The 25,989-nt window shown below is 53.5% G+C and overlaps 6 protein-coding genes across 6 annotated transcripts; 3 read left to right on the top strand and 3 right to left on the bottom strand.

Annotated features, from left to right (window-relative positions):
* Positions 1-512: 512 nt before the first annotated feature.
* Positions 513-2,444, top strand: MFIFM68171_04674 (Efflux pump antibiotic resistance protein; the record flags this gene model as incomplete). The annotated part of the gene is made up of 3 exons (XM_071060094.1): positions 513-821; positions 882-2,025; positions 2,131-2,444. The coding sequence occupies 3 exons, from the start codon at positions 513-515 to the stop codon at positions 2,442-2,444; spliced, it is 1,767 nt and encodes a 588-aa protein (XP_070916195.1).
* A 661-nt stretch (positions 2,445-3,105) lies between these two features.
* On the bottom strand, positions 3,106-3,840 carry MFIFM68171_04673 (Ubiquitin 3 binding protein But2 C-terminal domain-containing protein; the record flags this gene model as incomplete). Its single annotated transcript, XM_071060093.1, has 3 exons — positions 3,106-3,168; positions 3,238-3,502; positions 3,560-3,840. 3 exons carry the CDS (start codon positions 3,838-3,840, stop codon positions 3,106-3,108), a joined length of 609 nt encoding a protein of 202 aa, XP_070916194.1.
* Positions 3,841-7,747: 3,907 nt separating this feature from the next.
* MFIFM68171_04672 (Major facilitator superfamily (MFS) profile domain-containing protein) lies at positions 7,748-9,775 on the top strand (the record flags this gene model as incomplete). Its single annotated transcript, XM_071060092.1, has 5 exons — positions 7,748-7,829; positions 7,883-8,130; positions 8,188-8,439; positions 8,506-9,456; positions 9,533-9,775. The coding sequence occupies 5 exons, from the start codon at positions 7,748-7,750 to the stop codon at positions 9,773-9,775; spliced, it is 1,776 nt and encodes a 591-aa protein (XP_070916193.1).
* A 996-nt stretch (positions 9,776-10,771) lies between these two features.
* MFIFM68171_04671 (uncharacterized protein) lies at positions 10,772-11,971 on the top strand (the record flags this gene model as incomplete). Its single annotated transcript, XM_071060091.1, has 1 exon — positions 10,772-11,971. One exon carries the CDS (start codon positions 10,772-10,774, stop codon positions 11,969-11,971), a length of 1,200 nt encoding a protein of 399 aa, XP_070916192.1.
* Positions 11,972-15,254: 3,283 nt separating this feature from the next.
* MFIFM68171_04670 (uncharacterized protein) lies at positions 15,255-17,337 on the bottom strand (the record flags this gene model as incomplete). Its single annotated transcript, XM_071060090.1, has 5 exons — positions 15,255-15,456; positions 15,586-16,131; positions 16,279-16,509; positions 16,693-16,971; positions 17,033-17,337. The coding sequence occupies 5 exons, from the start codon at positions 17,335-17,337 to the stop codon at positions 15,255-15,257; spliced, it is 1,563 nt and encodes a 520-aa protein (XP_070916191.1).
* A 6,249-nt stretch (positions 17,338-23,586) lies between these two features.
* On the bottom strand, positions 23,587-24,587 carry MFIFM68171_04669 (Methyltransferase; the record flags this gene model as incomplete). The annotated part of the gene is made up of 3 exons (XM_071060089.1): positions 23,587-23,911; positions 23,977-24,067; positions 24,158-24,587. The coding sequence occupies 3 exons, from the start codon at positions 24,585-24,587 to the stop codon at positions 23,587-23,589; spliced, it is 846 nt and encodes a 281-aa protein (XP_070916190.1).
* Between the last annotated feature and the right edge of the window lie 1,402 nt (positions 24,588-25,989).

The following is a 25,989-nucleotide window of genomic DNA, read 5'->3' as shown; positions in this document are numbered from 1 at the left end:
TCTTACTGGATACCGTCCGGCCAGCTCGCAACCCTCTGTGCCCCCTTTCGGACTCTTAGAGAAAAATCTGACAAACATCCAGACCCCCAATCTTGAGTAACTCGCCGACCCGCCATCCATGTGTTAAGTACCGTGGGGAAATGCACCCTTCGGCACCGCCACTTAATCGACCCTTGTTCCACGCTGCAGAGATGCAGCCGCAGGCGCAGAAGCGCCTCGCAATACTACTGACTGTGCTTGGTCAGCGTCATCACCATCGGACCCGGACTTTGCGTGAGATCCGGGACGACTCTGATAAACATGTTAGCGGCACGGTTGAGTCGACGAGCCTCGGTATGGATAAAGATATATACCTAGACATCGACGCCATCGCGTCCTATGCTTTCCGTCAAGCTGTCTCGACAAGTTGACGACTTACACCTTGTGAGTCGGGCTCACTTATCCCAGCATTCTCCTGACGACGCACTCAGGGGCCTATCATTTCGTTGTCGCATCAGTTGATATATTATACCATGGCCCCGCCTCTTACATCCGTCCCCCTGGCCTCTTCCGCCACAACTCTCACGGACGTCGAGCGTCCCAGCTCGGCCGGAAAGCCGCCATCTCATCTCGCCCCACCAGAGCGCTCCAATTATGAAGCTTATTTAAGCGGCGAGACTACCCGGGCGCCCTCGGTCTCGGGAGATGAGAACGAGAAGAATGGTGTGGAGGCAGGCAGTGTCAGGGAGGAGCAAGACACGACCGAATATCCTACAGGATGGACCTTTACTTTCATTGTTGTCGCTCTGGTCATGAGCATCTTTCTGGTATCGCTTGACATGGTACGCGCCACATCAGATTTTTCTTTTGGTCAAAGTCGACTCCCGCTAACCCCCTCCCAGACAATCGTCGCGACTGCCATCCCGAGAATCACCGACGAGTTCCAGGGCCTTGAAGATGTTGCGTGGTACGGCTCCGCCTTCTTCATGACGGTCGGCGGCTTCCAGTCGACATGGGGCAAAGCGTTCAAGTACTTCCCCTTGAAGATCAGCTTCCTGGTAGCCATCTTTATCTTCGAGCTGGGAAGCTTGATCTGCGGCGTGGCACCCAACTCAACGTCTCTGATCGTCGGGCGGGCTATCGCTGGTGTCGGCGCCGCCGGCATTGGCTCAGGCGCCTATACGATTGTCGCCTTCACAGCAGAGCCCAAGAAGCGGCCTGTATTCACCGGTATTATTGGAACCTCGTATGGCATTGCCGCCGTCGTTGGCCCGCTCCTCGGTGGTGCATTCGCCGACCACGTCACCTGGCGCTGGTGTTTTTACATCAACCTCCCTATCGGTGGCCTCTCGGCCTTTATCATCACCTTCTTCTTCCGCACTCCTAGCGGCGCCAAACCGATCGAAGCGCCCCTCAAGGAGAAGATACTTCAGATGGACTTTGTTGGCACTGCCTTGGTCATGGGCGGCGTCATTTCCTACATCCTCGCTCTCCAATACGGCGGGCAGACGATGGACTGGCATAGCCCGACCGTCATAGGCCTCCTAGTGGGTTTTGTCTTTATCTTCATTGTGTTTGGCGTGTGGGAGTATTTCAATGGGGAGCGGTCCATGATCGTGCCGCGGCTCTTCCGCCGTCCCGAAGTCTGGGTCGGGTCCATCTACGCGTTCCTCTTCGCCGGCTCCTACTTTGTCATCATCTACTACTTGCCGCTCTACTTCCAGAGCATCGACAACTCCAGCCCGACCGACTCGGGCGTGCGCAACCTGCCGCTTATCCTCTCCGTTACGGTTGCGACCATTGTCACCGGCGCCGCGATTTCTTCGACGGGCATCGCCGCCCCGATCGCCGTTGTGGGCGCCGCCATCGCCACCGTCGCCTCGGGCCTTCTCTACACCCTCGACATCGGCACCGAAACGGGCAAATGGGTAGGCTACCAGATCCTGGGCGGCTTCGCCTGGGGCGCCGCCTTCCAAGTACCCATCATCATCGGCCAGGCGACAGCGTCGCCCGAAGACCTCTCCTCCGCGACAGCCATCATCTTATGTAAGCCTCCCCTTCTCCCCCCCCCCCCCCCCCCCCCCCCCCCCAAAAATATCCCCCCCGCCCTCCGCCCCGACATCCAACTAACCATCTTGGGAAAAAAAAAAGTTTTCCAAACAGTAGGCGGCGCATTCTGGGTCAGCGCGGCGCAGTCGGCCTTTGTCAACTCGCTGGTCGCGCGCCTCGCCACCTCGGCGCCCGACGTGAACGCCCCGATGCTGCTCGGCACCGGCGCCACGCAGATCCGCCACGTCTTCCCCGCCGACCAGATCCCCGGCATCCTGGTCGCCTACATGGCGGGCATCAAGACGGCGCTGGCCATCGCCATCGGCGCCTGCGGCCTCGCCTTTGTGGTCAGCCTGTTCAGCAACTTTAAGCGCCTCAGCCCGGCCACGCTCAAGGCTACCGGCGGTGCGGTGTGAGATGATGCTGTGGGTAATAAAAGGGGATTTTTCTGCGAAAAGACTCATTTTGATTGGTTTTTTTTTTTAATGTTTTTTAATTTATTTTGTTCATTTCGTTGTGTTATTATGTGTTTTGGCGCTGTGGTAAAGGATCATTTCTTCTCTCGTGGGTTGGCTTGGAAAGACGCGATGTGTTACGATATGACGACCGGATGGTAGGCAGTAGTGATTGGCGCAAGTATCTCTCCCTATACGGTCGGCTGGGTTTGGATGTACTACTTAGATAGGCAGACGTTGGGCACATAGAATCGACGCATTATACAGTACATAATGCAAAATGTATAGCAACGCTCGGAGTTTTTGAGGCGATATAGGATTGTTACAGGGCTCAGGAGGCGGTCCCCTGGGTCATGAATGTGTTATTGGTTCCTGTGATCTTTACCGAGATGTGGAATTCGCTAGCAAAGAAGTACACCAAATAGAGGATTCAAATCCCAGGCTAGGAGCACCTGTTGGCCAAAAATGTTAAGTATTTATTAAGAGGTAGTGACGGTAGTGGTCGTGCTAAACTAACTCGGGTCTTTAGTTTCTCAACTACTACTGAGCGTAGTGCTCAGATGACTATGGTAGAAAGAAATTGGCAACAGATATCAACGCATCCCGTACATTCTACGGCCCTTTAACGGCACCGTCTCCACTCAAGCGAGACATTGACAGTGAGCTTGCCGCTGATCCGGTCAACCTGTGCAGAGAGTCGTGTCAGCAAAAAGACGTGGTTCTCGAGCGTACGGAACGAGGAATCAGGACGTACAGCGATGAGTGCCTGCGACTGGGTGGGGGAGATGTTGCACTGGGTATTCATGTTCATGATCGAGGTCGTGCCGCCGCATTGAGACCACGAGGTCACGTCGGGATCCGCCTTGAGACTGAACGGGCCCTCCCGCTCACCGGGCAGGTAGACGGTGTAGACAGTCGAGCCCTCTTCGCCCGTGAAATCGAACGTGTTGGTGCAGAGACCCCTGGCGCCCCTGGGGATCTGGGCGAAGCCCTTCATGTCCGTGGCGAGAGTAGCGAATCTAAAAGTTGGCTTATTAGTCATGAGGCGAATAAGAAACGTGGCCGGTTGCCCTTACTGGAAGCCCTCATCGAACTCCAAGTTAAGGGTAAGCTTGCAGTTCTTGCGCCAGTCGGCGGCCTTGGTGCCAGGGCCAGTCTGGATGATGTATTCAGAGAAGGTGACCTCCAACAGAGTCTTTGTGGCGTCGATCTGCACATCGGCCGTGCCTGCTGGGCAGCCCGAGCCAAGGAGCGAGACACCGACAACCCTGACAGTTGAAGGCACTACGCTGGGGGCGGAGAGCGCAGGGGCTGCCGCGGCGAAAGGGAGAAGAGCAAGAAGGGAAAGGGACTTCATTGTGACGTGGGATTTTACAACGTGCTGCTGGGTGGAAGCTTTGCGATGATGGTTATGGGAGGACTCTGAATACTTGCCGTCCTCGATAGAAGACGGCGAGGTATATATACTTCGTCGGCGGGCTCTCTATTCAAGGCTGCAGTGGCTACCATTCCGTTGGAACCTAAAAATATCATCATATTTACAAGGGACTCGTCCAAATTGCAGTAAACAAACTTCTGATGTCTGGATCGTGAATGAGTAGCAATATCGTGGTCATCTGATGATGCAGGGCTGATGTCAACATTCTGATAGGGCCGCGGCCTTCCCTTCACTTTACCTGCAATATCGCCAGCTTACTTGTGGGTTCTCGAGCCTGGCCTTGTACGCGGGCGAGAAGTCTGGCCATAGATTTACATTAAACCCTTTTTCGCGATCTGTATTGACCCGGGGTTAAGCGACCGAATCGCCATCAACTCTCGCGTACTTCCCGCGTCGCTAAACCCCTGACCAATATGGAACAGGGCCAACAGTCACATCCGCATGCGGGGGCCACAAAATACGAACCATTCGATCTGGAGTGTCAGCTTCGGAAAGTTAATAGATTAAGGAACCATTCTCTTGCTCACCGCTGCTAATTGCCCGCAAATGGGATAGAGCAGGAGCTCCGGGCGCTGCGGGCATGGCCTGGTGCCGCCTCACCCGGAAAATAGCTGAAAAGGGACTGTCGACACTATAATCGAGCCAGCCTCGTGCAGCATGACGGTTAGCGTGCCGTACTACAAAGTTTCTCGATTAATTGGAGGCCCTAGGCAGCCATATCTAGGCGTTCTCTGTTTGTAAACACGTGGTGCCCCGGGTATTTTGCACTCTATAACATCTGGGCCAGTGGGCCTCTAGACGGCTCCTTCTTCCCTGGATACAGTGACTCTATAGTGGTTGATTTAACAGACCTCGGTCACTCCACGCCGCTGCTATTTTTGGTTTCTTCCGCAGTGTTTCTCATGCCTCTGTTGATGATGGAAGCGGCAAGACGCGCCAAAAGCCGGACCGCACGAGCCGAAGTGTCTCGCGATGATATTACCCTTACTCCGGGCACCGCTGATTTGACATTCTTGGCCTTCGGGAGCGGCTTGCGCCCGACCGGGTTTAGTTGGGACTCCAATCAGCAACCGGGAACTCGTTCACATATACCTCCTAGTAAAGCTTACAACGCCGGGCTAATCATTGTGTTATTTTGCCTACCTTATTCAGGTCTCTCGCTCCTCCGTTGGCAGCGTGGTGCGGCTATATGAGTTCGGTGTCCCCTTCTTCCCTCCTCCCCCAGCCCCGGTCGGCCTCGCGGGCATCAATACAACCCCTGCCCATGAGGACGGGGGTGTCACAATACTATTTCAAGTAAGAGAAGAGAAACTACCATCCCCAACCGGCTTTGTAGTAGTGCGTTGGAAGTTTGGACACAGTCTTTGAAGGGTCTCAGAGGCACTGTGTGTGGTAGGCGACGGACCAACGCGATGCCACCATCCCACACCATCTTTTTCGGAGATTCCGCCCGGCTATTCGGAAGCGAATGACGAATCGGGGATGATCTACGTTAAGGCCGACGAAACGTTTCTAACGAAGTAACCTCAATTGCTAGCGTAGGCTTCTCGAATGATACTAGAAAAACAAGTTTCGGTGACCAAAGGCTGCATCGCTGCATTTGCCTCGAGCTAGATGGCGGAGGGCAAAAGCAAACGGCAATATTCATCGTCTGGTTGTAGGTTTCTTTGGCCTGTAAATGGCTCGGGAGACAAAGTGTGACGACGGTCTTACCCGAGCCTTGGATTCCTGATAGCCAAAGAAAGCTACACTCTCGGCTAAACCATTCGTGAAACTCAGGACTCTCAAAGAACCAGTCTAGATTTTGGGATTCGAGACGATCTGTCATATCAGACTGGTCGCTCGGGTACAGTGGAAGAGAGATAACGTGGGTGCCGAGTACGGAAAGGTAACCGAAATGCCTTGCTTTGGGCTGGTAACATCATGTGCTCTCAGTTGGATACCCAATACTATATATCGCGTTGACATTGTTTAGTCAGGTGCATGAATTGACTAGGTCCTCTATCAACCCTGCAACTGTCTCGTAGTCCTCCAGTCCCACCGGCGAATTTGCAAATGATTGAGTGGCTTCCGTTAAGAGGGAAAACAAATTCGTTCGCCACGTTAAGCCTCGCGAAATCTTCAGGGACAACCTAGGTTGCGGTTGCGTAAGTCTGCGGTGTGCTTGAATATAAGGTAGCCGAACATTATCTGGCCCAAGATAATTACTAGTTACACGGGTTGGACTCACCACAGCGCCATACATGTTCGTGCGGACCGTCTCGACAAACGTACAGACTTTTACTCCCGCATCGACGAAGGTGAAGGCGTGAGAGATGGTTTGAAGCTCTCTGGAGCCACTTCTTAGTTTGCCAACTAGATTAGCGTTGGTGTACATGCCTAGCGATGCCGCTCTGAGTATGTTGGCACAAATGGCGCCTAGTTGAGCGGCATCCGACCCCCTGTGTGGCGTTCCGAAAAAGAGAATGCCCTTGGTGCTTTCAAGCAGATCTGAGCACTCCTCACGCCATTGCCGCCGGTCGTTGACGTACCACAGTGCCTGCGACCCTAGTTTCCGGTTAGTCCACGGACGGAGTAAGCCTGGAGTTCACGAAAGGTTCTTAATATACCCTTTTGAGGACAATGCCGCCACAAATTGGATCCCTACAGCCCAGACAAGGTCAGAATAACATATACGCATTGGGTTCCTCTAATCTGAGGGAGACTGCTTTGCACGCAAAGGAGGCTCGTCAATTGAGCCCCCAACCAATGCGGAAAGGCATCTGAGCTGCATGATACTGCGTGGCTGCGGACTGGATCATTTTACGAAGTACAAACTCCGCTTACCGTGCGCTAGATCGAAAGAAGATATACGAAGATTCAAGCACCCACCAACCTTCCGTTAGATAATGGAAAACTTTGCTATGGGAGTGAAATATATATAGCCCGCAGTGGTGGCGATTCCGACGAGTTTCTCGGATCACGGCCCCCCGTTCAATTACATGTGACAGAGCGATAACCAATGGTTCCCGGCAGCGGGCAGCTAACATTTGACGTTCTGCCCGAGGCATGTGCGTGAAAAGCGCAGTCCTAGAGAGTTTCGGCTCTTCTTAAAGTTGACCAAACCCGATCATGGTGGAACCATGATGCGGCCTGTGGCTCGTCCTGGGCGAACGCGCGGCTCTGCCGCTCTATCAGTGGCAATCCTGTCACAAGCGCGGATTCATTCCGCAGGGCTTCTCCCGTGCCGGTAATGCTTTGATGAGCATGAACCCGGATTTCTGGCCTCCTGGCGTTTTCCTTACTCATTCACCATTCCATGGCTTCTAATATATAAGCGGTGGTTAAGGGCTTCAGGGGATCCAAGCGGTAATTATTGCCTGATGTGACTTGCACATTCTGTAAGTAGTCCATGGCGCTTCTGATGCGCACCCACCCACAGTACAACAGGCCTGAACCTAGGTCCTGAAGCGAGCTCGCCAAACCGCGTAGGTGCTCTTTCATTCTCCGTCTTCCGGTAGTTTCCTTGCTCATGCGCATTGAAAATGCCGTCTGCACAGCTTGGCAACACTGTGCTGGGCTTCTTAGCTGCTTGCATAGGGGTTACCTAGCGCTCGCGGGCTGGCACATGTGAGATGGCAAGTCCTTAGGTACATTTCGACGCCTGAGGAATCGCACCGTTTGTCCAAAATCGACGTGACAGGTGGCCATTCTACAGCTAGCTCCCATAGGAAGCCACATCTCGGGTCAAGGGGTTGCAATGTGCCAATGTCCTTTACATTGAGCTTTCCTCCCGTTTCCTCCCTTTGACGCGCCCGTCACGTCGCATGAAGACATCAATGCCGAAATGCCCGGTTGGAGATATGCGTTCTCTCTGTCCGGCGAGGCAGTGAAGGCTGCAACTCCGCCGGGAACCGTCCTTCTCATCGGTAAGATGTCACAACATCACAACATGGAGTCGGGCCATGCTAATTTTGCCTAGAACACAGCGTAGCCCAGCCGGGCGGAAGATATGTCGACCTCGTCGCCAAGTACCCGCTGCCAACGTCCGACCCAGCGGACCCATTGAACTGGCCGCAGTGGAAGAAGGTGACTTGCATGAGCACCCTATCCTTCTACGCCTTCGTCTCCAATTACATCTCGGCCGCCATTGCCCCAGCGTTGTCGGCGTGGAATCCGTCCTTCCCTAAAGATCCCAAACCGACCCATGAATTGGTCGAGCTTGTCGCGGTATTTCACTCTCCTTTAGCCGCATCAGTCCCGTCTATCGCTAACAAACTAGTCAAGTTCAATGTCCTTCTCCTCGGGCTCGCAAACGTCTTGTGCGTCCCGCTAGCTAACATCTTTGGCCGGCGTGCTGTCCTGGTGATATCGAACGCGGTGCTCTTCGTCGCCACAGTTTGCGGCATGTGTCTTGAGGGATTCGACATAAACCTGGCCATCAGAGTATTCCAAGGGATTGGGAGTGCAGCCTCCGAGACGGTCAGCCCAGCCATGGTTGGAGACTTGTTTTTCGTGCACGAGCGAGGCAGTTGGATGGTGTGTTGCTACTAGCCCGATGAAATGTTCATCTAAAGAGAGATTCTAACCTACCGTTCTCCCCAGGCAATCTACACAGCCTCTCTGGCAAGCGGGTCCGTTATTGGCGGTATCACCGGCGGCTACATCGCCAACGGGCTCGGCTGGTTCAAGATGTACTGGGTGAGCGCTGCGCTGACAGGGATATCATGCTTTGGCACCGTGTTTCTGGTGCCCGAAACCATCTACGACCGGGGCGAGCACTCCCTCCCGATTGAAAGAAACCTCCCGCGGCCGTCTCGTTACTGCCCCCGGACCCGGACACCAGTCCCCTATCTGAGTCTTGTCACACTCCCGTCGATACGTCTGACTCTCCCATCGAGATTCAAATGGTCGGGAGAGTCCACGCCAGGTCTGACCTGGTACCAGACATCATCATCCGGCGATCTGGCCTCTTCTTCCTCTAGTACTCCCCCTGGGCGATTCCCCAAGCATGAGAGCTTCCCGGACCCTCCGACGACCACCAGCATCGAATACCCCCCTTTTACCTACACGCAGTCGCTGAGGTTTGGCGAGTACAGGGGCAACATCTGGCATCAATTCAAAAAGCCCTGGTTTACTCTGCGTCTTCCCGTCACCTGGATTGTCATGGCGCAGTACGGCGGTTTGGTTGGCGGCGTCGTCGTTATCTCGACCGTGGGACCGCAGATCCTCAGTCTCCCTCCTTACGGATGGGGTGAGAACACCGGACTACTCTTCCTCGGCGCCTTGGTTGGCATCATATTCGGAGCCGTCTTCACCGGGATGTTGGTCGATCAACGCCTAAAGAAGCTGGCCAGGAGCGAGGATCACGGGTACGCGGAGCCCGAGGGCCGGATCCCGGTCATGCTCCCATCTCTAGCCATCGGCACCGGCGGCCTTCTGCTATTCGGCTTTTGCGCCGAGTATCCCGGGAAGTACCGGTGGCTGGGCTTGGAGTTTGCCTATGGAATGGTGGCGTTTGCCCTCACGCAAGTGCCATCCATCTGGTTCAGCTATGTGAGTGGGAGCGGGCTTTTACTAGGTTCCTGAACACATGGCAACGAGGCTGACCTCCCCCTTCCCACGCCTGCAGCTCATCGATTCATACAACCAATTGGCCAGCGACTGTTTCGTCATGATTTGCATTCTCCGCGGCATCATCCCCTTCGCATGGACCTTCTTTGTGGTCCAATGGGTCGAGCATGATGGTTACTTGATCCCTTTTGTGGGCTTCACTGTAATAATGGCCGTATTTTCACTACTGATTTTACCAGTTATGTGTTTCGGTAAGCGGATGAGAATCGCGACGGCCCGTTACGTTGTCGGGAACCAGTAATTTTTGACGGGGATGGTTACATCTAGGGGCTTGCAACCCTATAGACGACGGAGACGGGGAATGTCATGTAGATAAAACTCGTATAGACACATTTCTCCATGTCGATACCCTTGGTACGGACAGCCACGGCCGGAAGTCATCTTCAGTCCCCTAGGCTTCCAGCTATGAGCGAAATCGGTAGGGTACCGATCACACCCTTTAAAGCACCTTATGATGACGGCACCTGCACTCTACTGCAGTTGAAAAAGACGAGAGCTGGGAAATGCTTAGGAGAGCTCACATGATGAGCTGCCTGGTGCTCAGCTCTTAAGGAGAACGCCAGAGCCCCACCGCTGTGCATTGCAAGCATTACGGCAGGACAGTCCACTCCCACACCCCCCCCCCCCCCCCCCCACCAACAAAAAAAAAAAAAAAAAAAAGAAAAAAGAAATTAAAAATTTGGAGGCAACTCAGCCAATCAACCCAAGACTCTCCACCTATTCACTGGTGCGCGTAAGGCATATGCATATAGGGAAACGACGTAGATATATATTGCTACTAGCGTTACCACTCGCAATTCCGCGGGTACACTTCCCTAGCATGTTATATCGATGCCTCACGTAACGCGTCCAGCTCCAGTGATGTCACCTAGCCAGACCATGGATTAGACCCCATGGTTGACATCACGGAAATCATTGCAAGGGTCGGGAAGGGTTAGAAGGATGGCGTGCTGACATGGGGTGCCTCCGTTCAGCTGCGGTTTCAGCTGATCCTATGATGGGTTTTGAGTGGCTTGTGCAATGGCAATTGATCGGCAAGGTTATAGCTAAAAGAGGCCGCTTGCCGCCGCGCCGAATCACACAAGGGGGCGCTGAGAACGAATTGGGTAGGAAAGGTGGTCAGTCTGCAGGTATGAATACCCAAAAGCCGCGCCATGACCCCCGTTCTTGTTCCTCTTTCATTCTTTGCTCAACAACCCCATCCTAAAAGACTTCAAATTCTCCTAGGCTAGTGGAAATGAACTTCACCATCCAAGTCCCCGAGGGGACGATGAACCACGGCGACCCCCGTATCATGTGCACGCCGCCGACATGGCGCGACTACATCACCTTCTTCGCGCTCAACTACTTCATCCATGCGGCAACCCTCCCAAGCGTCCCCGGCGAGACGAAGCGAGAGATGACATTCGCCGTGCTCAACGCCCTCTTCGTCCCGGGCTTCGGCGTCTCGCGCGCCATGCGACGTCTGGTGCTCCGGCCCGCTCTGCGTCGGAAGCGACATTTCGACTGCGCCCTCGCGGCGGGCGCTCTCTGCATGGTCGTAAGCGACGATACAAAGTACAGACCACGCAGCGATAACTGGGCGAACCGGACTTTCAGCGATGATCTGCTAGTGCTTGAGTGCCCGCATACGCGCCGAGTCCACGGTCGATGCAAGCTACCACCTGACGGTGGGTATATCCTCTGCGTGGTTCCCCCCGGGGCGAAGCTCGAAGCTCTGAACCCCGCCGCGGCGCCAAAGGACTGGGTCTTCGAGCCCGGCTACGAATACAACTTCGTCAAAATCCTCTTCTCTCTCGTCCAGGCCGTGGCCGGGGGTATAACCGTCTACCGCGCCCGTGGCGATCAGATCCAGCAATACGGCTATGGTGCCTTTGGCCTCTCGGTAGTACCTTACATCTTTATGTCGGTGATAAACATCATTGCGTCTTTTCTCTGCCCCGAGTTCCCGGCCATGTATCTGGTCCATTCCCCGGATATGGACGACGCTAGCTCGAAAGGGGGCCAGTTTGACGGGCTGGTTGCGAGGCTTGTCGTTTCCGAGCCCGGGCTTAGTGATGATGAAAAGCTCGAACCCGAATGGGTCTATCAGAAGGGAGTGAACTGGCTCTTGGTAAAAGGAATTTTCTGGCTTTTATTGATTTTTACCCCTCTAATTATTGTTGGCGGCCTGTCGGGATTCCGCACGGGTGAGATTAGTACGGTTGCGCAGCGTGGATGGCTCATGTCATGGCTTGTGGTTGGCTCATTGTCCAGCCTGTGGATTGTGTTAGTGTTGTCGGTGGGCGTAAGGACTCCCAATGCGATACATAATCATCGCTGGCAGGTATTAGGTTTCGGTATGTCGGTCCTGTTGCTCTGGGCACCTGCAGTCGGCGGCATGGTAACAGTTGGGCTGGAATTGCGTGATTATGGCGTCTGTATTAGACTCGATTAAGACTTAAAGACTCTCACTTGTACTTCACACCTTAAGGTACCCCAGTCCATACTGTTCCTAATTATTACTTAGTACTGGAAATTATTGAGGGAGCTCTGGAAGATGAGTAGCCTAATTATAGGGCCTACCGAAGAAGTAGTGGCTTGCAATAGGTACCTTATCTATCTACACCCACATACCTATCAAAACAAGTGGGAGAGCAACAACGGCCAAATACCACACAGCAAGATGGACAGGACAGGCTAGGCGGCACCTGAGCAAATTAGGTCTCTATAACCCAGCCATGGTCAAAACAACATATATATAGATAGAGCTCTCTCTGATCAGAGGGAGACTACTTTTACACGGAAAGAAACTCTTCAACTGAGCTGGCAACAGGTGTGGAAAGAAGTGCTGAGTCGGATATTCTGTTTGCCTGAAAAAGCAATAGCCAGGACAGCCCTAATTTATAATGCAAAATTTCGCCTGTTGCACGGCTGCAATTGCTGGCTCAGCAGACTCGACCCAAAGCTCGCCCGATGTTTTGCCGGACGAGAGATCCCGTTCGCGTTCCCAGACCGGGGCCGTCTCTGTAACGACACAAACAGCGCCGGCGACGGAGGCTGGAAGGCGTCGGCCCATTGTACTTCATTCACACCTATCGAGCCTTTCAGAACGCCTTCCACGCGTTCGCGATGGAGATGCAGTTTTTGGCGCTAGGATCCCGTCCCTTATAGGGATGCGACTAACTGCGTCCGACCCTCGAGGCCCGGTGTTGGCTTGGCTCGCTTATGTCGTCGTAGCCTCCTTCCTCCCCTTCCCGCCCTCCCCCACAAAATAACCTAGAATCCCCTTCCTCTCTACTTTCTCTGGTCATTCTTCCTACTCCTAGCGCACTCCTTACTTACTATAACGGTACAATAACATTTTACGCTTCTCTAAAATTATTTGGACAGTGATATCGAGGAGGAGGGTAACGGGCAGCCGTTCGTTGCTCTAGGCATGCAAGTGGAGCGCGACAGAATATAGACTACCTAGGCCGAGTATATTGAATCAGGGAAAAGAGTCACCCAACCACCTACCTCTAAGTGTGTGGGGTACAGGGCGCCTAGAGCTCTGGGTTCCGGCTCTGGCTAGAACCTCGGCCCCTGGGCTCTCCTGGGCTCTGGCCGGGACTTTGGGTTCCTGGCTCCCCGGGCGTATGGGCTGTATAGCGCCCAAGGCTTTGACACTGGCCGGAACCTCGGGTTCCCGGCTCTCCGGGCTGGGGCTGGTGCACTGACCTGGCCCCACTTTTTCCTGTATATAAGACCATCCAGACGGTCGGCCTTCGACAGGATAAGATATCGGATTTTACACCTCTTTTTGCTTCAATTTGGCTTGCTCCATTGGGAGCCGTCTTTGTGGCCTCCCTCTGAGTATAGGGAGTCTTATCTACCTTTGTTATTTGGCCTTGTCTAGGCGCTGGGTTTCTGGTTTGTTGTTGTCGGCTTTTTAGTCTTTGTCCCCCCCCTTGTTTTGTTGGTTTGTTTGGGTGTGTGTTTCCGCACCATTTCACTACTTATAACTAGCTGTAGACTCTGCTTGTCGTTGCTTCTGAAGCTATCCAAAGTGCAGAGCAGAGTGCAGAGCAGAGAAGTCCTTATCTATATCCACTGCAAGATATTCCGGCCTTCCAGCCTACCCCAGTGCCTCCTGTCTTCAGTGTATCTAGTGCTTTGCCGACAAGACTTTAGTATCTATACAGGATTGAACGATCTGAATGCTGCCTTTGAGCTTCTGAATAGCGACAAGGTTCTTACATCGTTTGAGCGCTGGATTATCTACTTGTGGCTCGCCTGCGTTGACGAACCCTAAGCTGGACATACAATCACCGGTTGAAAAGTCTCGACAAGAACCGTTATATGCTAGAGAAACTCCTAACGCTTTGCGCTGGACAGGCCACTGTAGTACCTCGGGCGCTGTGGAAGATTACAAGTTGCTTCGCGCACGCGGTTGGGGCTGGTCTAGACATACCCACTACAAGATGCTTCGGAATTTACATTAGCGACGCTCTTTTAGCTTTTCGACCTTCTACCCTCTAACTTACGCTTGTTCGCGTTCGAACAAACGCAGGTAAGCAGCAGGGCATTTAGCGTCGTAGTTCGCTACGGTTGGTGCGATGTTATCGCTATCGCAGATACAGCATTCCGAGTCAAGTGGGGGAACCTAGTGCGAGAGGGGGAATGGGACGAGAGCCTAGCTCTCAAATTCATCGGCTACGTCGCTGCCGGACTATAGAGTCCACAGAGGGGCAGCGATCCGGAACAGGCCGTAGACCGAGTGGTCAAGAGAGTAGCCGGACTTCACCGTTACTGTCTCGTTGAAGAAAGTCCGCAGGGCCGACATCAATCACGTGAGTACGATTAGTATTCTAGAGTCTGGGGAGTGGGATGATAGGAGTTGATCCATTTAGTACGCAATGCGGTTTAGCAGTCAACTTTACCGGCACAGGCAGGACAGGTTATTGCGGGACACGCTGATGACGTCGTCAAGCAGACGAAGACCCTCTTTGTGTGCAATTCGTCATCCGTGTAGGTGTAAAAGGGTCCGCCTGCGTTGCCGTAGGTTGCTCGTGGGAGAGCGAGTGCAGGGCTTATTGCACTCGCGGCAGGTCGGTGGGATCCGGAGCTGAAAGCTGGGCTCCATACTATCTAAGGGAAGCCCTAGATGAAGTTCTCGAACCTATTTGATTCAATAGCTCTTATTCAAATCCACGTGCTTCGGTCAATCCCGGTCGTTAGTCCATTGAGCGATCGAATATTGGTTCACGGTCGTGACAATGCTTGGCTGTCCGGAGTCCGCCGTCAGATGGTGAATGGCCCTCTTGTTTGGGAGGATACGCCAAGAAAAAAAATGTTCTTTGAGTTCTAGTTTCAATGACTTGAGCAACTGTCGAGGCTTCACACTACGTTGGAGGCTGTAATTATTTGTCGCGCTTGAGGGTGCCTCGCGAGGCCGCTGAGAGAACAATCGACGCGCTCGCCGCCTCCCCTGACCTCGACAAGGGAACATTAGGAGAGCGGTGTTGCAAAGCGGCTGTCAATGAGGGTTTCCTTAGGGCTTCCCGAACTGAGCACTGGTGGCTGGGTGCGCCACCTCACCCGCTTGCGCAACCGCTTGCTCTCTCCCTCGCTATCCTGGCATAGCCCGCTCGTGCGAGTAAAAGCGGCGAGCTTCCCCGGCTGGGCCCCATTGGCAGGGGAGTGCAAAGCAAAAGTGCGCACCGGTCTTCCTAACCTTAAGATATTCCTTCAGCTCCTTATCACCACGGCGCCTTGAAGTTAGGATTGCAGGGCCCATAATTGTTAGAATTGGCTTGGCACCACCAGAACGAGTACGTCTCCAGGGCCGCGTCGAATAGGTAGGGCATCCGGAGAGAGCAACTCTTCTTGCCAGGGCTCGCGGGGTCCGGATGAGCGCAGTCCAGCGGCACGGCCGCCTCACCCGTCAGCCTGAAGACAACCCTGTCAAGTCGAGAGTCAGCGGGTGTCGGTCTCCGGTTGCTTTTCTTCCTCTCTTTTTCTTTTTACATACGTTAAATTAATAGTTTTAGGGAAAAAAATACTCTAGAAAAAAAATCTTTTCGCACGCACCTGTTGTTCGGCTGCTTCTCATCGCAGTAGAAGGGCCGATTGCGGAACCGTAGCGTACCGTTGCCCGGAAACCACTGCCACTGGCCGTCTCCATTATCGGCAGTAAGCCAGACGTCCGGACGCCAGAACGTGGCGTTGGGGCCCAGGAACGGCGACGCGGCCCTGAAGTTGGCGTCGTACCATGGCGAGCCGCGCACACGTATGCGCCCCTTAGCGTAGCCCCAGTCGGCGAGGGCCGAGTCAGCCGTCGGCACGCTGACGGACGAGTCGTTGGGGTTTAGACCGACCATGTAGGTGAAGTTAAAGAGGTCAAAGGCCGGGCGCGAGAAGACGGTGGCAGTGCAGCTGTAGGGCGGCCGCGCCGGCGGCCGCTTGGCGACGAATTCCATGCTGGCCCGCCGTGTCTCAGACGTGAGAGTCCCCTGGACGGCGCGGTCACGGAAGCCGCGGCACTCGTGTTGAACTGGTCCGAAATGTCCGAGGTCGTCAGGCGGGAGAGGCTCGGAGCATGGGGCGCTCCACGTCGTGTCCTTCCACTCCTGCAAGCTTATAGCCACGGTGCCGGTTGCGGAATAAGTTATTCTATTAGGGGGAGGCCGAGGTTATTACAGGCACCTAGTCTGCAAACGGACAACATGGTGCAGTGGGCTATTAGGAGGAACAATGGTAGACATTCAGTAAACCCAGACTCACGGAGTCAGCGGAGATTTGTCGTCGCAGCCCCAGGACTGTTTGACCTGCAGGATATGGGCCGTCCAGTTGTACATGGCCTGCGTCTGCACCACATATGCGGGCCAGTATGGCCACCATTTGTCGCAGGCCGTCCAGGAGGGCGGTAAATTCGAGCTGGCAGATTGATCGTTGATCAGATCGGGAACGCCGCCGACATTGCAGGTGACAGTCCAGTTGTTGGCCTTATTTGTGCTGTCAAAACCAGAGATTGTGTGTGTTAGCGTTAGTGATCCTACTGGCTATCTGGGCGCCTTATGTATACTGTCATTGTCTACTCCAAGTAAACCCAGGATGCCTCTGGTGGGGAGGGAAAAGGAAGGTGGGAGGTGGGGAGAGGGTGGGGGGTGGGCCCAGGGGAAGGTTAAGGGGCGGTACAGATTAAAGGATAAGGTCGTAGAGACGATCCCGCCTGTGAAGGCGTTGTAAATGAAGTCTCTGTCAGCTCTCATGCCGCTTATCTGCCACCGTGGAGTCTCTGAGGCGTCCATGCACCCGGGGAAGTCGTGGTTCTGCGGCGGCTGCGGCGGCTGCGGCACGATAGGCACCGGCGCGCTGAGACCGGCTTTGATTGTAAGGGTCTGGCTCTGAACACAAGCCCTGTCGTCGCAACTCAGGGGCAACGCCGTCGCATTGGAGTTGCCTGAAAACAAGAGCCTGCCCAGACGTGATTAGAGTCAGCCGTGCGAGAGGAGAGTCTCATCAAGAGGCGACTCACCGGTGCCCGGGATTCAAGTCATTGCAGCTCCACGTTTCGTTGATGCTGACACTCCATGTGTCGCTGCCATGTTCGAGGCGAAAGAGGAGCCGCTCACCCGGTTGCGATTTTGCGGCCGGCTCCGTGCATGGAGTCCAGCTCCCGGAAACAGGCTGCCTATCGCAGTCCTGGGAGACGCCCGAGGCTGTGTTGGTGACTCGGAACTGGGAGAGCCATTCGCTGTCGCCCCGTTCAATATGCAACTTCTCTATGGCCCAGGCAGGATAGCTGAATGAGTACTCAGTGCAGCCATTCCCAGGCGGCATAGGTGCTGCTGGGAAGTAGACGTCCTGGTATGCACCGCACAACCGGCTCCAAAGGTTGAGACCGAGTACCGCAAGCCATTGACGGTGAGCCATGATTCATACCTGGCTAGAATGACTCACAAAACATCCCAGGGGCAAGGCGGCTGCTCCCTCCTCTTGTACGGCAATCTAACCCCAAGAGGCCGTAGCCATGTGAAGTGAGCGCGGGACTCGTTCGTCACGTTGACGGAACACCCAACCAATCGTTCGAGACCTGAAGGATCTAAATGGATTTAACCGGAATAAAAACGCAACCCTGTAAGGGCTTGAATGTCTATGTCGCCCGTTCTAAACTGGTACCCCGTTCTAGCAATACATGCCTGAGAACTCGGCCAGGTTCTATCATGCGGGTCTGGAAGCAAACAGTAGAGCACTTTAGACGACTTACAGCGAAGCAACAAGAGACGCATCTCTTCGTGTATGTAACGTAACCGCTACTGCCTCGCATTATTCCCCTCCAATCATTCGGCAGCTTCGTCCCGCTCCGGCTCACCAACCGGACCCATGGTCCTTCGACCCCCCCCCTCACTTCAGCAACTACAGGGGTTGGGCTTCTGTTCTTCCTCTTTACCCCCAACCCAGCCAACGTAGTTGACAGCGGCATGCCGGCAAGCGTCGCACCCTGTGAAACCCGAGCTAATCCTCTGATGGCGCTGCTGTGACAGTATCGACAGCGGTAACTGAAATTGCGCAGTATGGTGCACGCTGCGGCGGTGGTGGCAAAATTGGGCACACGGGAATCTCGGCCGCCTCGTGTCGAAATTACTACTAACTAGTATAACTATGCTTCCGCGTGGAATTACCACCATTTTTGGCAGGCAGACGCCGCTTAACACAGCGTCAATTGACATCCCCACATTATGCATATCCAAAGGCACCCGATGTTAGACCAATTTCCCAAAAATAGAAGTCAACTTCAACGGCCTGCCTATTCGCTCGCGTAAACTGCTAATTAACCGTAGGATGTTAGGATTTGACCACGTGTGGCATCCCAAGCAGGAGGAAGCTAAATGAATCGCAATCTCTAACGCCTACAGCCACTCACAGTAGCTTCCTCATAGTTAAGCAATGCAAACAGTTAATTACACCTCCTGCTGGGGCATTTGTGTGTGTACGACGGCCCCCGGTCTGCAGGCTGTGTCTGCCGGAGGAAACCGATAAGGACGGGATGAGGCTTGTGGCCGCCCTGTCAGGCTACTGGTGGCTGTGTGGCCTGTGCCGGCACCGAAGCTGATGAGACGCGTCGTCCGTACTTGCTGGCACTGTGGGCGATCGCGTGGGCCCGCCACGCCGAGCAGGTCGTACGGTTCCGTTCACGCGCCGTCGCCGACCCCTAGTCGCACGCCCTCTAGGATCTGGGCAACGTCATGATGCACTTGTTCGCCGGCGACCCCACCGTGCTACTTGGCGTAAGGATCTGGCGAACTAGCAACGGTGTTTCCATTCATAGTTATCTCACGTAGGAAATCTTGTTTTACTAGGCTGTCATTACGGCGTCTCCTCCCGGTTGCTTACGACCTTGGAATATCTCTCTGATCAGTCAAAACCCTCGTTTGTTGTCAGTAGCACTAGGAATGATCTAATCGTACGACATATGCTCTACTGGATGTTTGTTCCACTTGTCAGAACACGTCAAGAACCTAGGTATGGTGTCGGGAAATACGCGCAGAAGAGCTGGAGATGTCGACTGTGGTGGATGTCTTGATGTGTGTTGTCTGGTGGAAACTAAGCTAGGATGGTGGAAGGAGAGGAAAGCCCAGAGCAAGGTGGGCTGCCTGGAGGACAAAGGGCCACATGGTCACGTGGTCTCCCGCAACACCCAGACAGCCCACCGCCGGGGCAACGAAGCCATCTTCTTTTCTGTACATACATGTGGATCCGTTTCCTCAGAACCCCATCGAACCTGGGCCCATGACACCTTCCTGGCTACCATGCCCAGCAATCTCACCAAGGTAGCGTATTTCTCCTTCTGCAATGGCTTCGTCAACCGACCTGCAGGCATATCAATGCCCTTGACGTGCCTGACCTCCAGGAGCTCCTTTGCCGCCTGCTCAATGACCAATTTGTATCAAACATCGATAGGTCCAGTACGCGCCCTGTTGATCAGGTTCATAACAGTACAGTAGGCGTTCAGGCTTTCAGTAAACGAGATAGTCGACCTTTTCAGATATGTCAGCTCGCTACGACAGTATTTGCCCGGCATGTTTTGCCAAATATGGAGGCGGTATAAAGTTCTGTCACTGCTACCCAAGGCTCTCGTAGGTTTACATCTTCCATTTTACCCTAGTACCTTGTCAATGGGGCAGCTACTGAAAAGAGCCTACACCAGTCGAGCTCGAACGACAGGTTGACGTTACCCAACGTGCGATTCATCGAGATGTTATTGGCCTGGTTGGGTCCCTGTCCATGCGAGGAAACAGGACTTATTGTCGGACTTGCATTTTGGCATATAGAGCTACTTGCAGGCCCTCAAACAACTCGGGCTTTGGCCCGATCTATATTACTTCGAGACCTGTTCGGTCAGCGAGGTAGTAACTAAGATCGATCGGCTTCCGGCAATGCTCAGCTGTTCGTCCATTACGAATCGGGGCGGCGAAATTACGTACAAAGTATTTCGCCTCAGCAGATCAGTGTGACGAACGAAAGGGGGGATAGCGGGCGTGACCCTGGATGCAGTCATTAACGCAGGGGCTGAGTGCCGTTCTCCCTCCCTCCTCCCCTCTGTATGAGCTTGCCCCCCACCCCTCATCGTCTCGTTCCCGGAACCACTTAGGTTCGTGTCTGCCTTGTCCCGCTATGCCGTCATGCTACGCCTAACCGTCAAGGAGGACTCACCGCCCAGGAGTCACCAAATGTGATTCCTCAAGTCACCTGCTGTAGGTCACAGGTAACAGCCTTATAAGTGCCAAACTTTTCGTCCGTCACGCGATGGCCGAGGTGGAAAGGGAACGACCGGGGAGGGGACGTCTCCCCTTCTAATCCTTAGATAATGTCGTCAACACGTGATCCAAGCTCTGCTAAGTCAGCAATTTCGACCCAAAATGTTAACTGCTAGGTCCACATTCGCGTTTTCACCCTCCCCTACAACGGCAGCTTGTGGTCTTCGTTACTGTTCAAAGGGGACGGTTTCTTGTCCTCATAGCTACCAGTTCTAGCCCCTTATGAGCAGACAGGGAACTTTTATGAGCAAAATAAAAATAGGTCCCTAACGAGTGCCAGCTTCCAGACTCCCGGAGCATCATCCTAATAAGTGTACAGCACCCTTTACATTGGAAGGTCCCCGTTTCGGGGTGACAGTTTCCCCAGCTCAATACTGTGACAGATCTGTTCTATATAAATATATGGGTAATGGCTAGGCCGAGTACAAGAATACTCAGGATGATGATGTCTAATAAAGAAGTTGTTAGCTAAACCCATTTAAGACAGAATAGGATCTTACATGGGCGGGGCCGGGGGGGTCCTTGTTGGTGAACTCCCGGTTCGTTCGGAGTTGTCTTAGGAGGCACCGGGCCGTCGTATTTAGGTTCCCCGTCTGTGGTAGGTTGGTCGTTGGCGGGCGCTGAGCCAATAGCCTGGTAGGAGCCGTCGTCTAACTCTTCAGTCCATCCTTCAGGATCTTCGATGTCAATGAACAAGCGAGGGTAACTAATTCCGGCGTCACCCATAGAACCCAAGCCTGGATCAATCTTCTCTTCGTCTGGTGCGCTCTCCATATCGTCCTCCTTAACATTTTCTTCGTAGTATCCGTTGCCCGTCTTTTGTTTGTGGTCCTTGTTCTTGCTCTCCTCTCTTGTATTCCTCTTCTTGCTATTGCATCATATCTTAGAACCTAGCTCTTCTGCCCTCGTTTGAGCAAACCCAATGCTTTGGACCATGCCGTGGGGAAAAGGATTTGCACAGCGCCAGGATCTTGCACAAAATCTGGTAGAGTAGCCATCGCACCAGACGCTTCAGGCTCTTCTCCTCCTTCATCGTCCCAAAACGCCAGAAAAATAACTGCGCGAATACCATCTCATTCTCTTCCCCTGCCCACTCCTGGAGCAGCTCCAAGGTATAGTGATGGTGGCACAGATGCTTTATGAGCGTCGATTTGCCGGATTCTGGTTTGCTCATGATATGGAATATGCCTGAGCTGTAGCGTAGCTAGTCCGGAAACGTGATACGAAGGTTGGGCTCATAGTCCAGGACATAGTCTGAATCTGTGAAGATCCACTCGAGTCAAAAAAATTTTATTGCTACCTAGGCTTTAAAGCGCTTGTACTGGATTAATTGTCGTAGCCAAAAGCAATCTCGAGAAACATGAATTGTCTCATGCTTCCACCTTTATATTCAGGGTTTCTGATCGGAGGCTCTGTATCCGTACTGTAAAATCCGACCATATTCTCCATGCCTCTGTGGTGGTAGAAGAGGGATACATAGACCCAGCATGGTTGTATGATTGCCGTTAGATAAACCACCATTAATCGTAGATGATACCTCCCGCCAACGATTACACCTACTACAATGTCTACGCAGAGCTGCGGAGCGGCCTGCACGTCATTAACAAGGAGGCCTGTATTGCCAATCCAACTTTTTCCCTGGATCGACAGCGGCAAGCAGAGCGGCTCGGCCCTTCTGTGGAGACTTTTGTTTAATGGTACAGCTAATCCATCCCCTGCTAGCACTTGGCTGCCGTATTTGGCCGAGACCAGGGTCTATTATCTTACCAATAACCAACTGCATATACTAGATGCAAAGTTATTTGTGCCATTGGCGCTACTGTTGAGCCCTGACATGTTACAACCGGTAAAAATACTGATTACCTCGTCTACTTTAGTTCTTCTAGTCTGCATGCCGAACATTACTTCTGGGGACAGGACCAACAAGCCGCTACAAGGCCGGGCAAGGCTCAACATGCTGTTCGTGGAGCTCCTCTACGGCGTCTAGTAGGCGTTGATTGGGTCCGACGTCCTGCCTTCTTCAGCTTCGTTAAGTACGCATTACAGCCTTTTAAGGGGTTACTGATAGGCATTGCTGCCCTGGTGTTATACGCCCATGTTTGTCAACCTGCTAGAGATGGTCAATATACGTGAGTCACTTGACTTGCTGGATGTGGCACCCCGGACAACGGCCAACATGCCGACTAACGAGTAGTCGCATACATCAATACGTCTCTCCTACAGGCCTTGAGCGGGTAAACAAGTGAGGATAAGCTTAACTTGGCCTTCCTCAGCCTCCCGAGAAAACTGACGCCCGATGTTCGCATTTGAAGTGTGTCCAAGCTCATGGTTAGCACGCCCAAAAAAAAAAAAAAGAAAGAAAAGAAAAAAATAGAGAGGAGGAAAGGAAAAGGAAAGGAAAAGGAAAGGAAAAGGACTCTTAAAGTTGTAGCTTTTTGAGATCAGAGGTTTCTCGAGAGCAGCTATAGCCATATACGAGGATTGCCGCCGGTTACCTACTGTATGGTACGTCTTTAACAGTCTCTTGCTTCTCGACATAATTATATCGGCGAAGTCTGATAGGTTGCCTGTGTTAAATACCGTATCCGGATAGCATGGAACTACTATCTGATGCCCCGCGGAGATGGTAACCCCAGCGCAAAAGGACAGGGTCGGTCGGTGCATCCATAGGAGTGAGTCCAAGCGGATTGCTGAGGTAAGGTATAGGTAGTTAATCGTTGCATCACCGCCGAACCCTATTACAGCTTCTTAGAGAATTCCAGCTAGGGGCAGTCGCGTGGAGCTTGTCGCACAAGGCCGGCACAGATCCGAGTTCCAATGGCTGAGAACGGTACGTCGGAGGCAGACGAATTGCCGTGCATCTCGATTGAGGCGAACCAACTCGGGATGCTGACCCCCGGCCATGCGCACCCGCTAGTAGACGAGGCAATTGGTAAAGCCATATCCTCGGGGGGTGGTTCGATGAATTGATCGCCGATTGAGCAGGCGATATCAACGATTCTCCTTCTGGGCTGGCTGTGTCTTTTACAGGTTCTGTACACAGCCACATTCGGTTCTACACGATATTATACGCGCACAATGCCACACATGCTCTGATGTTTATATTGTTTCTTTGGAAGCTGGTAGAAACTACTTCAAGTAGTAGTATCATTACCCCCACCTCGCTCCCCCTTATGGTGTAGCGCACGAGGTAACCGCGCAAGCGTATGATATCCCTGTTCATGCCCATTACCATCAGGAAGAGGGATCGCTCCGTGTCCTCCGACACCTGCTAGTAAAACACAAATGCCCGGACCTCAATACTCTGCCTCGGAATGCCCGATCCTTGCTGCCCCAGATCAAACGAGCAATGCGGAACAGCCAAGCTCTGACCCTTCTCCGAGTCAAACGCATTGAAAATGGTGATCTCTGAATCCAGCTGATCAGGGACGTAATACCACTTGTGGTGGGGGTTCCAGCAGACTTGAAACACCTCGTTAGCGACGGTCGGGAAGACCTCATCAACGGCAATGAGATCCTTCTGGACATTCACGGATTGGGGGTCCAGGTAAGCCATTGGGAAGTCCCTGCACGGGCCTGTCAGGGGCTTCCAGATACTGTGTGCCGAACCTACAGTCAGTTGACGGGTGGCAGTGTAGATGGGGATACCGTTCGCTCTCACTTGATGACTTGATACCTCCGGCCAAGCATGGCCTCCTTCTCCTCCCCGAAGTAGCGGTCCAGTCTGGACTCGAGCTCAGCAGTCGTGTAGTCTAGTAACCAATTAAATTGACTGTAAGACGGGTACAACTCCCATGCTACGCATCAGACAGCAGAAGTGGAGTTAGCAGAACCCAACTCACCGATATGCGCCGACAGCGAGGGTTGATGCGCCTCTTCGTTCTCCTCACCTCCCTTCCGAACAGGAAACGAAGGCGCGCGCTTCCGCAACATCCAGTCAAAGACGGTCATGTCCCGAGCGCCCAGTGCTTGGCAAATGCAGCGGTGCAGCTCGGGGAGGTAGACGCTCTCGACCCAGTCGTCATTGTCAAAGTCCTCGGGACGCATCTGGCAGGTACTGTCGAGCGAAGCTATCTTCATGCCGTGTTCCTCGTAGCTGATGCCGGCGGTTCGGAGGTTGTGAACTTTGATGCCGTGGACAGGCTTGATGGTGAAATTGTTCTGTGGGAAGTCCTTTGGCGCTGTGTAGTGGAGGATGTAGGGCTTCTCGGTGGGATCTCTGCTGGCGTCACGCTGGACGTAGCGGATGGTGGCTGTGATTGTGTCGGTCATTGTTGCTGCTGAGAGAGAGGCCCGGACAACGCGGTATCTTGGGATGATCAGGCGAAGGGTGGTTTAGCCCGGGGCCGGAGCAGAGTTGTCGGCGAGAGAGTTTAACAAAGCGCACGCTTAAATTACCACATGTCCCAAACGGGCACAATGGACTAGATACATGTGCTGTATGGTAAGCCTGTATATTCAGAGTTACCATGGTGCTGTCGCCCAGATGCGTGGCGCTGTTCAATATATGCTCGAGCGGGCGCAATGATTGGTCAAGGGCGCGGCGACGTTGAAAGTGAGCAGGTTTGAGAGATATGCTCCTGCAACTGGCATCCCGGAGGCTACACCACGACGCTGGGTTCCCCCAGCCGTGATTGGCAGCATCCGCCGGACCGCTTCGATTGCAGAATGCGCCAGGTCCTGCAGACTGCAGGAAGTGTTATGCATCCCGTCCCGGTCCGTTCTAGACTATCACGTAGCTGAGAGCATCGAGCATGGGCTTGCTCTACAGCCCTCCATTGGAACATCCAGACCAAACCATTCATGTTGCTCCCCAGAGACTACCCGCCTTGTCTCAACCATGGGCGAAGGAATGCGCAAGATGGAGCACATTAAGGAACCCCTCACGGTACCCCCTCGGCAGTTGACGCCGTGCTTCTCATCACAACCACTACCTATCTTTCTACCGAGTTTACTGACGCCTATTAAGACGCTCACTCTCCCTTCTCATCACTGCTCTCCTCGAACCCTATCGAACAGACCAAAAAAACCATCAACTCGACACGTAACTCTGCAGACACATTCACCCAACATGCCCGGTTCGAATCAGCCCTGGAAGGCCGTCTGGCCCCCCGCTCCTGGCGTCGCCGACCAGGCCACCACCATCCCGGCCAGCCTCTCCCCCGAGGAAATGACCAACCAGCGCTCCTTTGGCAGCCACGCTTCCAACACCAAGGGCCGCATCGTCCACCTCAAGAAGACTGCCTGTAAGTGCGATGGAGCTGCCGAATGTCTGGAATTTGGGCCTAATCAAGCACCGCTCAGAAAGGCCAATGATCTCAGTGGCTCCCGGCCCCACAGACGGAATGTTGGAAGGCGGGTTTGTGGAAAATGGAGTTGGCGAGCGGAATCACTCGTTATGGGAGCCACGTAGAAACGGTCAGCCAGCCTGAAGATATATACCTACCTTAGTCAGCTTGGTCCAATCGTATCTCTGGCTGGTTCGTACCAAGAGTTCTGATGCATCATCACGGTATCCTGGCGAAACCTGACGACTTGTCAAGCTGAGCGTAAGTATATGTTAGTAGGTTCCGCATTAGATAACTACTCAAGGTATAAAGGAAGTAATTACCGATTGATGGTCAGTCATTCTAAACGCATAGGGGTATCTCGCAATATGCTGTGTAGATCATGT

Source organism: Madurella fahalii (assembly GCF_045866475.1).
Source record: "Madurella fahalii IFM 68171 DNA, scaffold_2, whole genome shotgun sequence".
Classification (NCBI taxonomy): Eukaryota; Fungi; Ascomycota; class Sordariomycetes; order Sordariales; genus Madurella; species Madurella fahalii.
The sequence above is the reverse complement of the archived record's forward strand: the minus strand, read 5'-3'. Positions and strand labels throughout refer to the sequence as shown.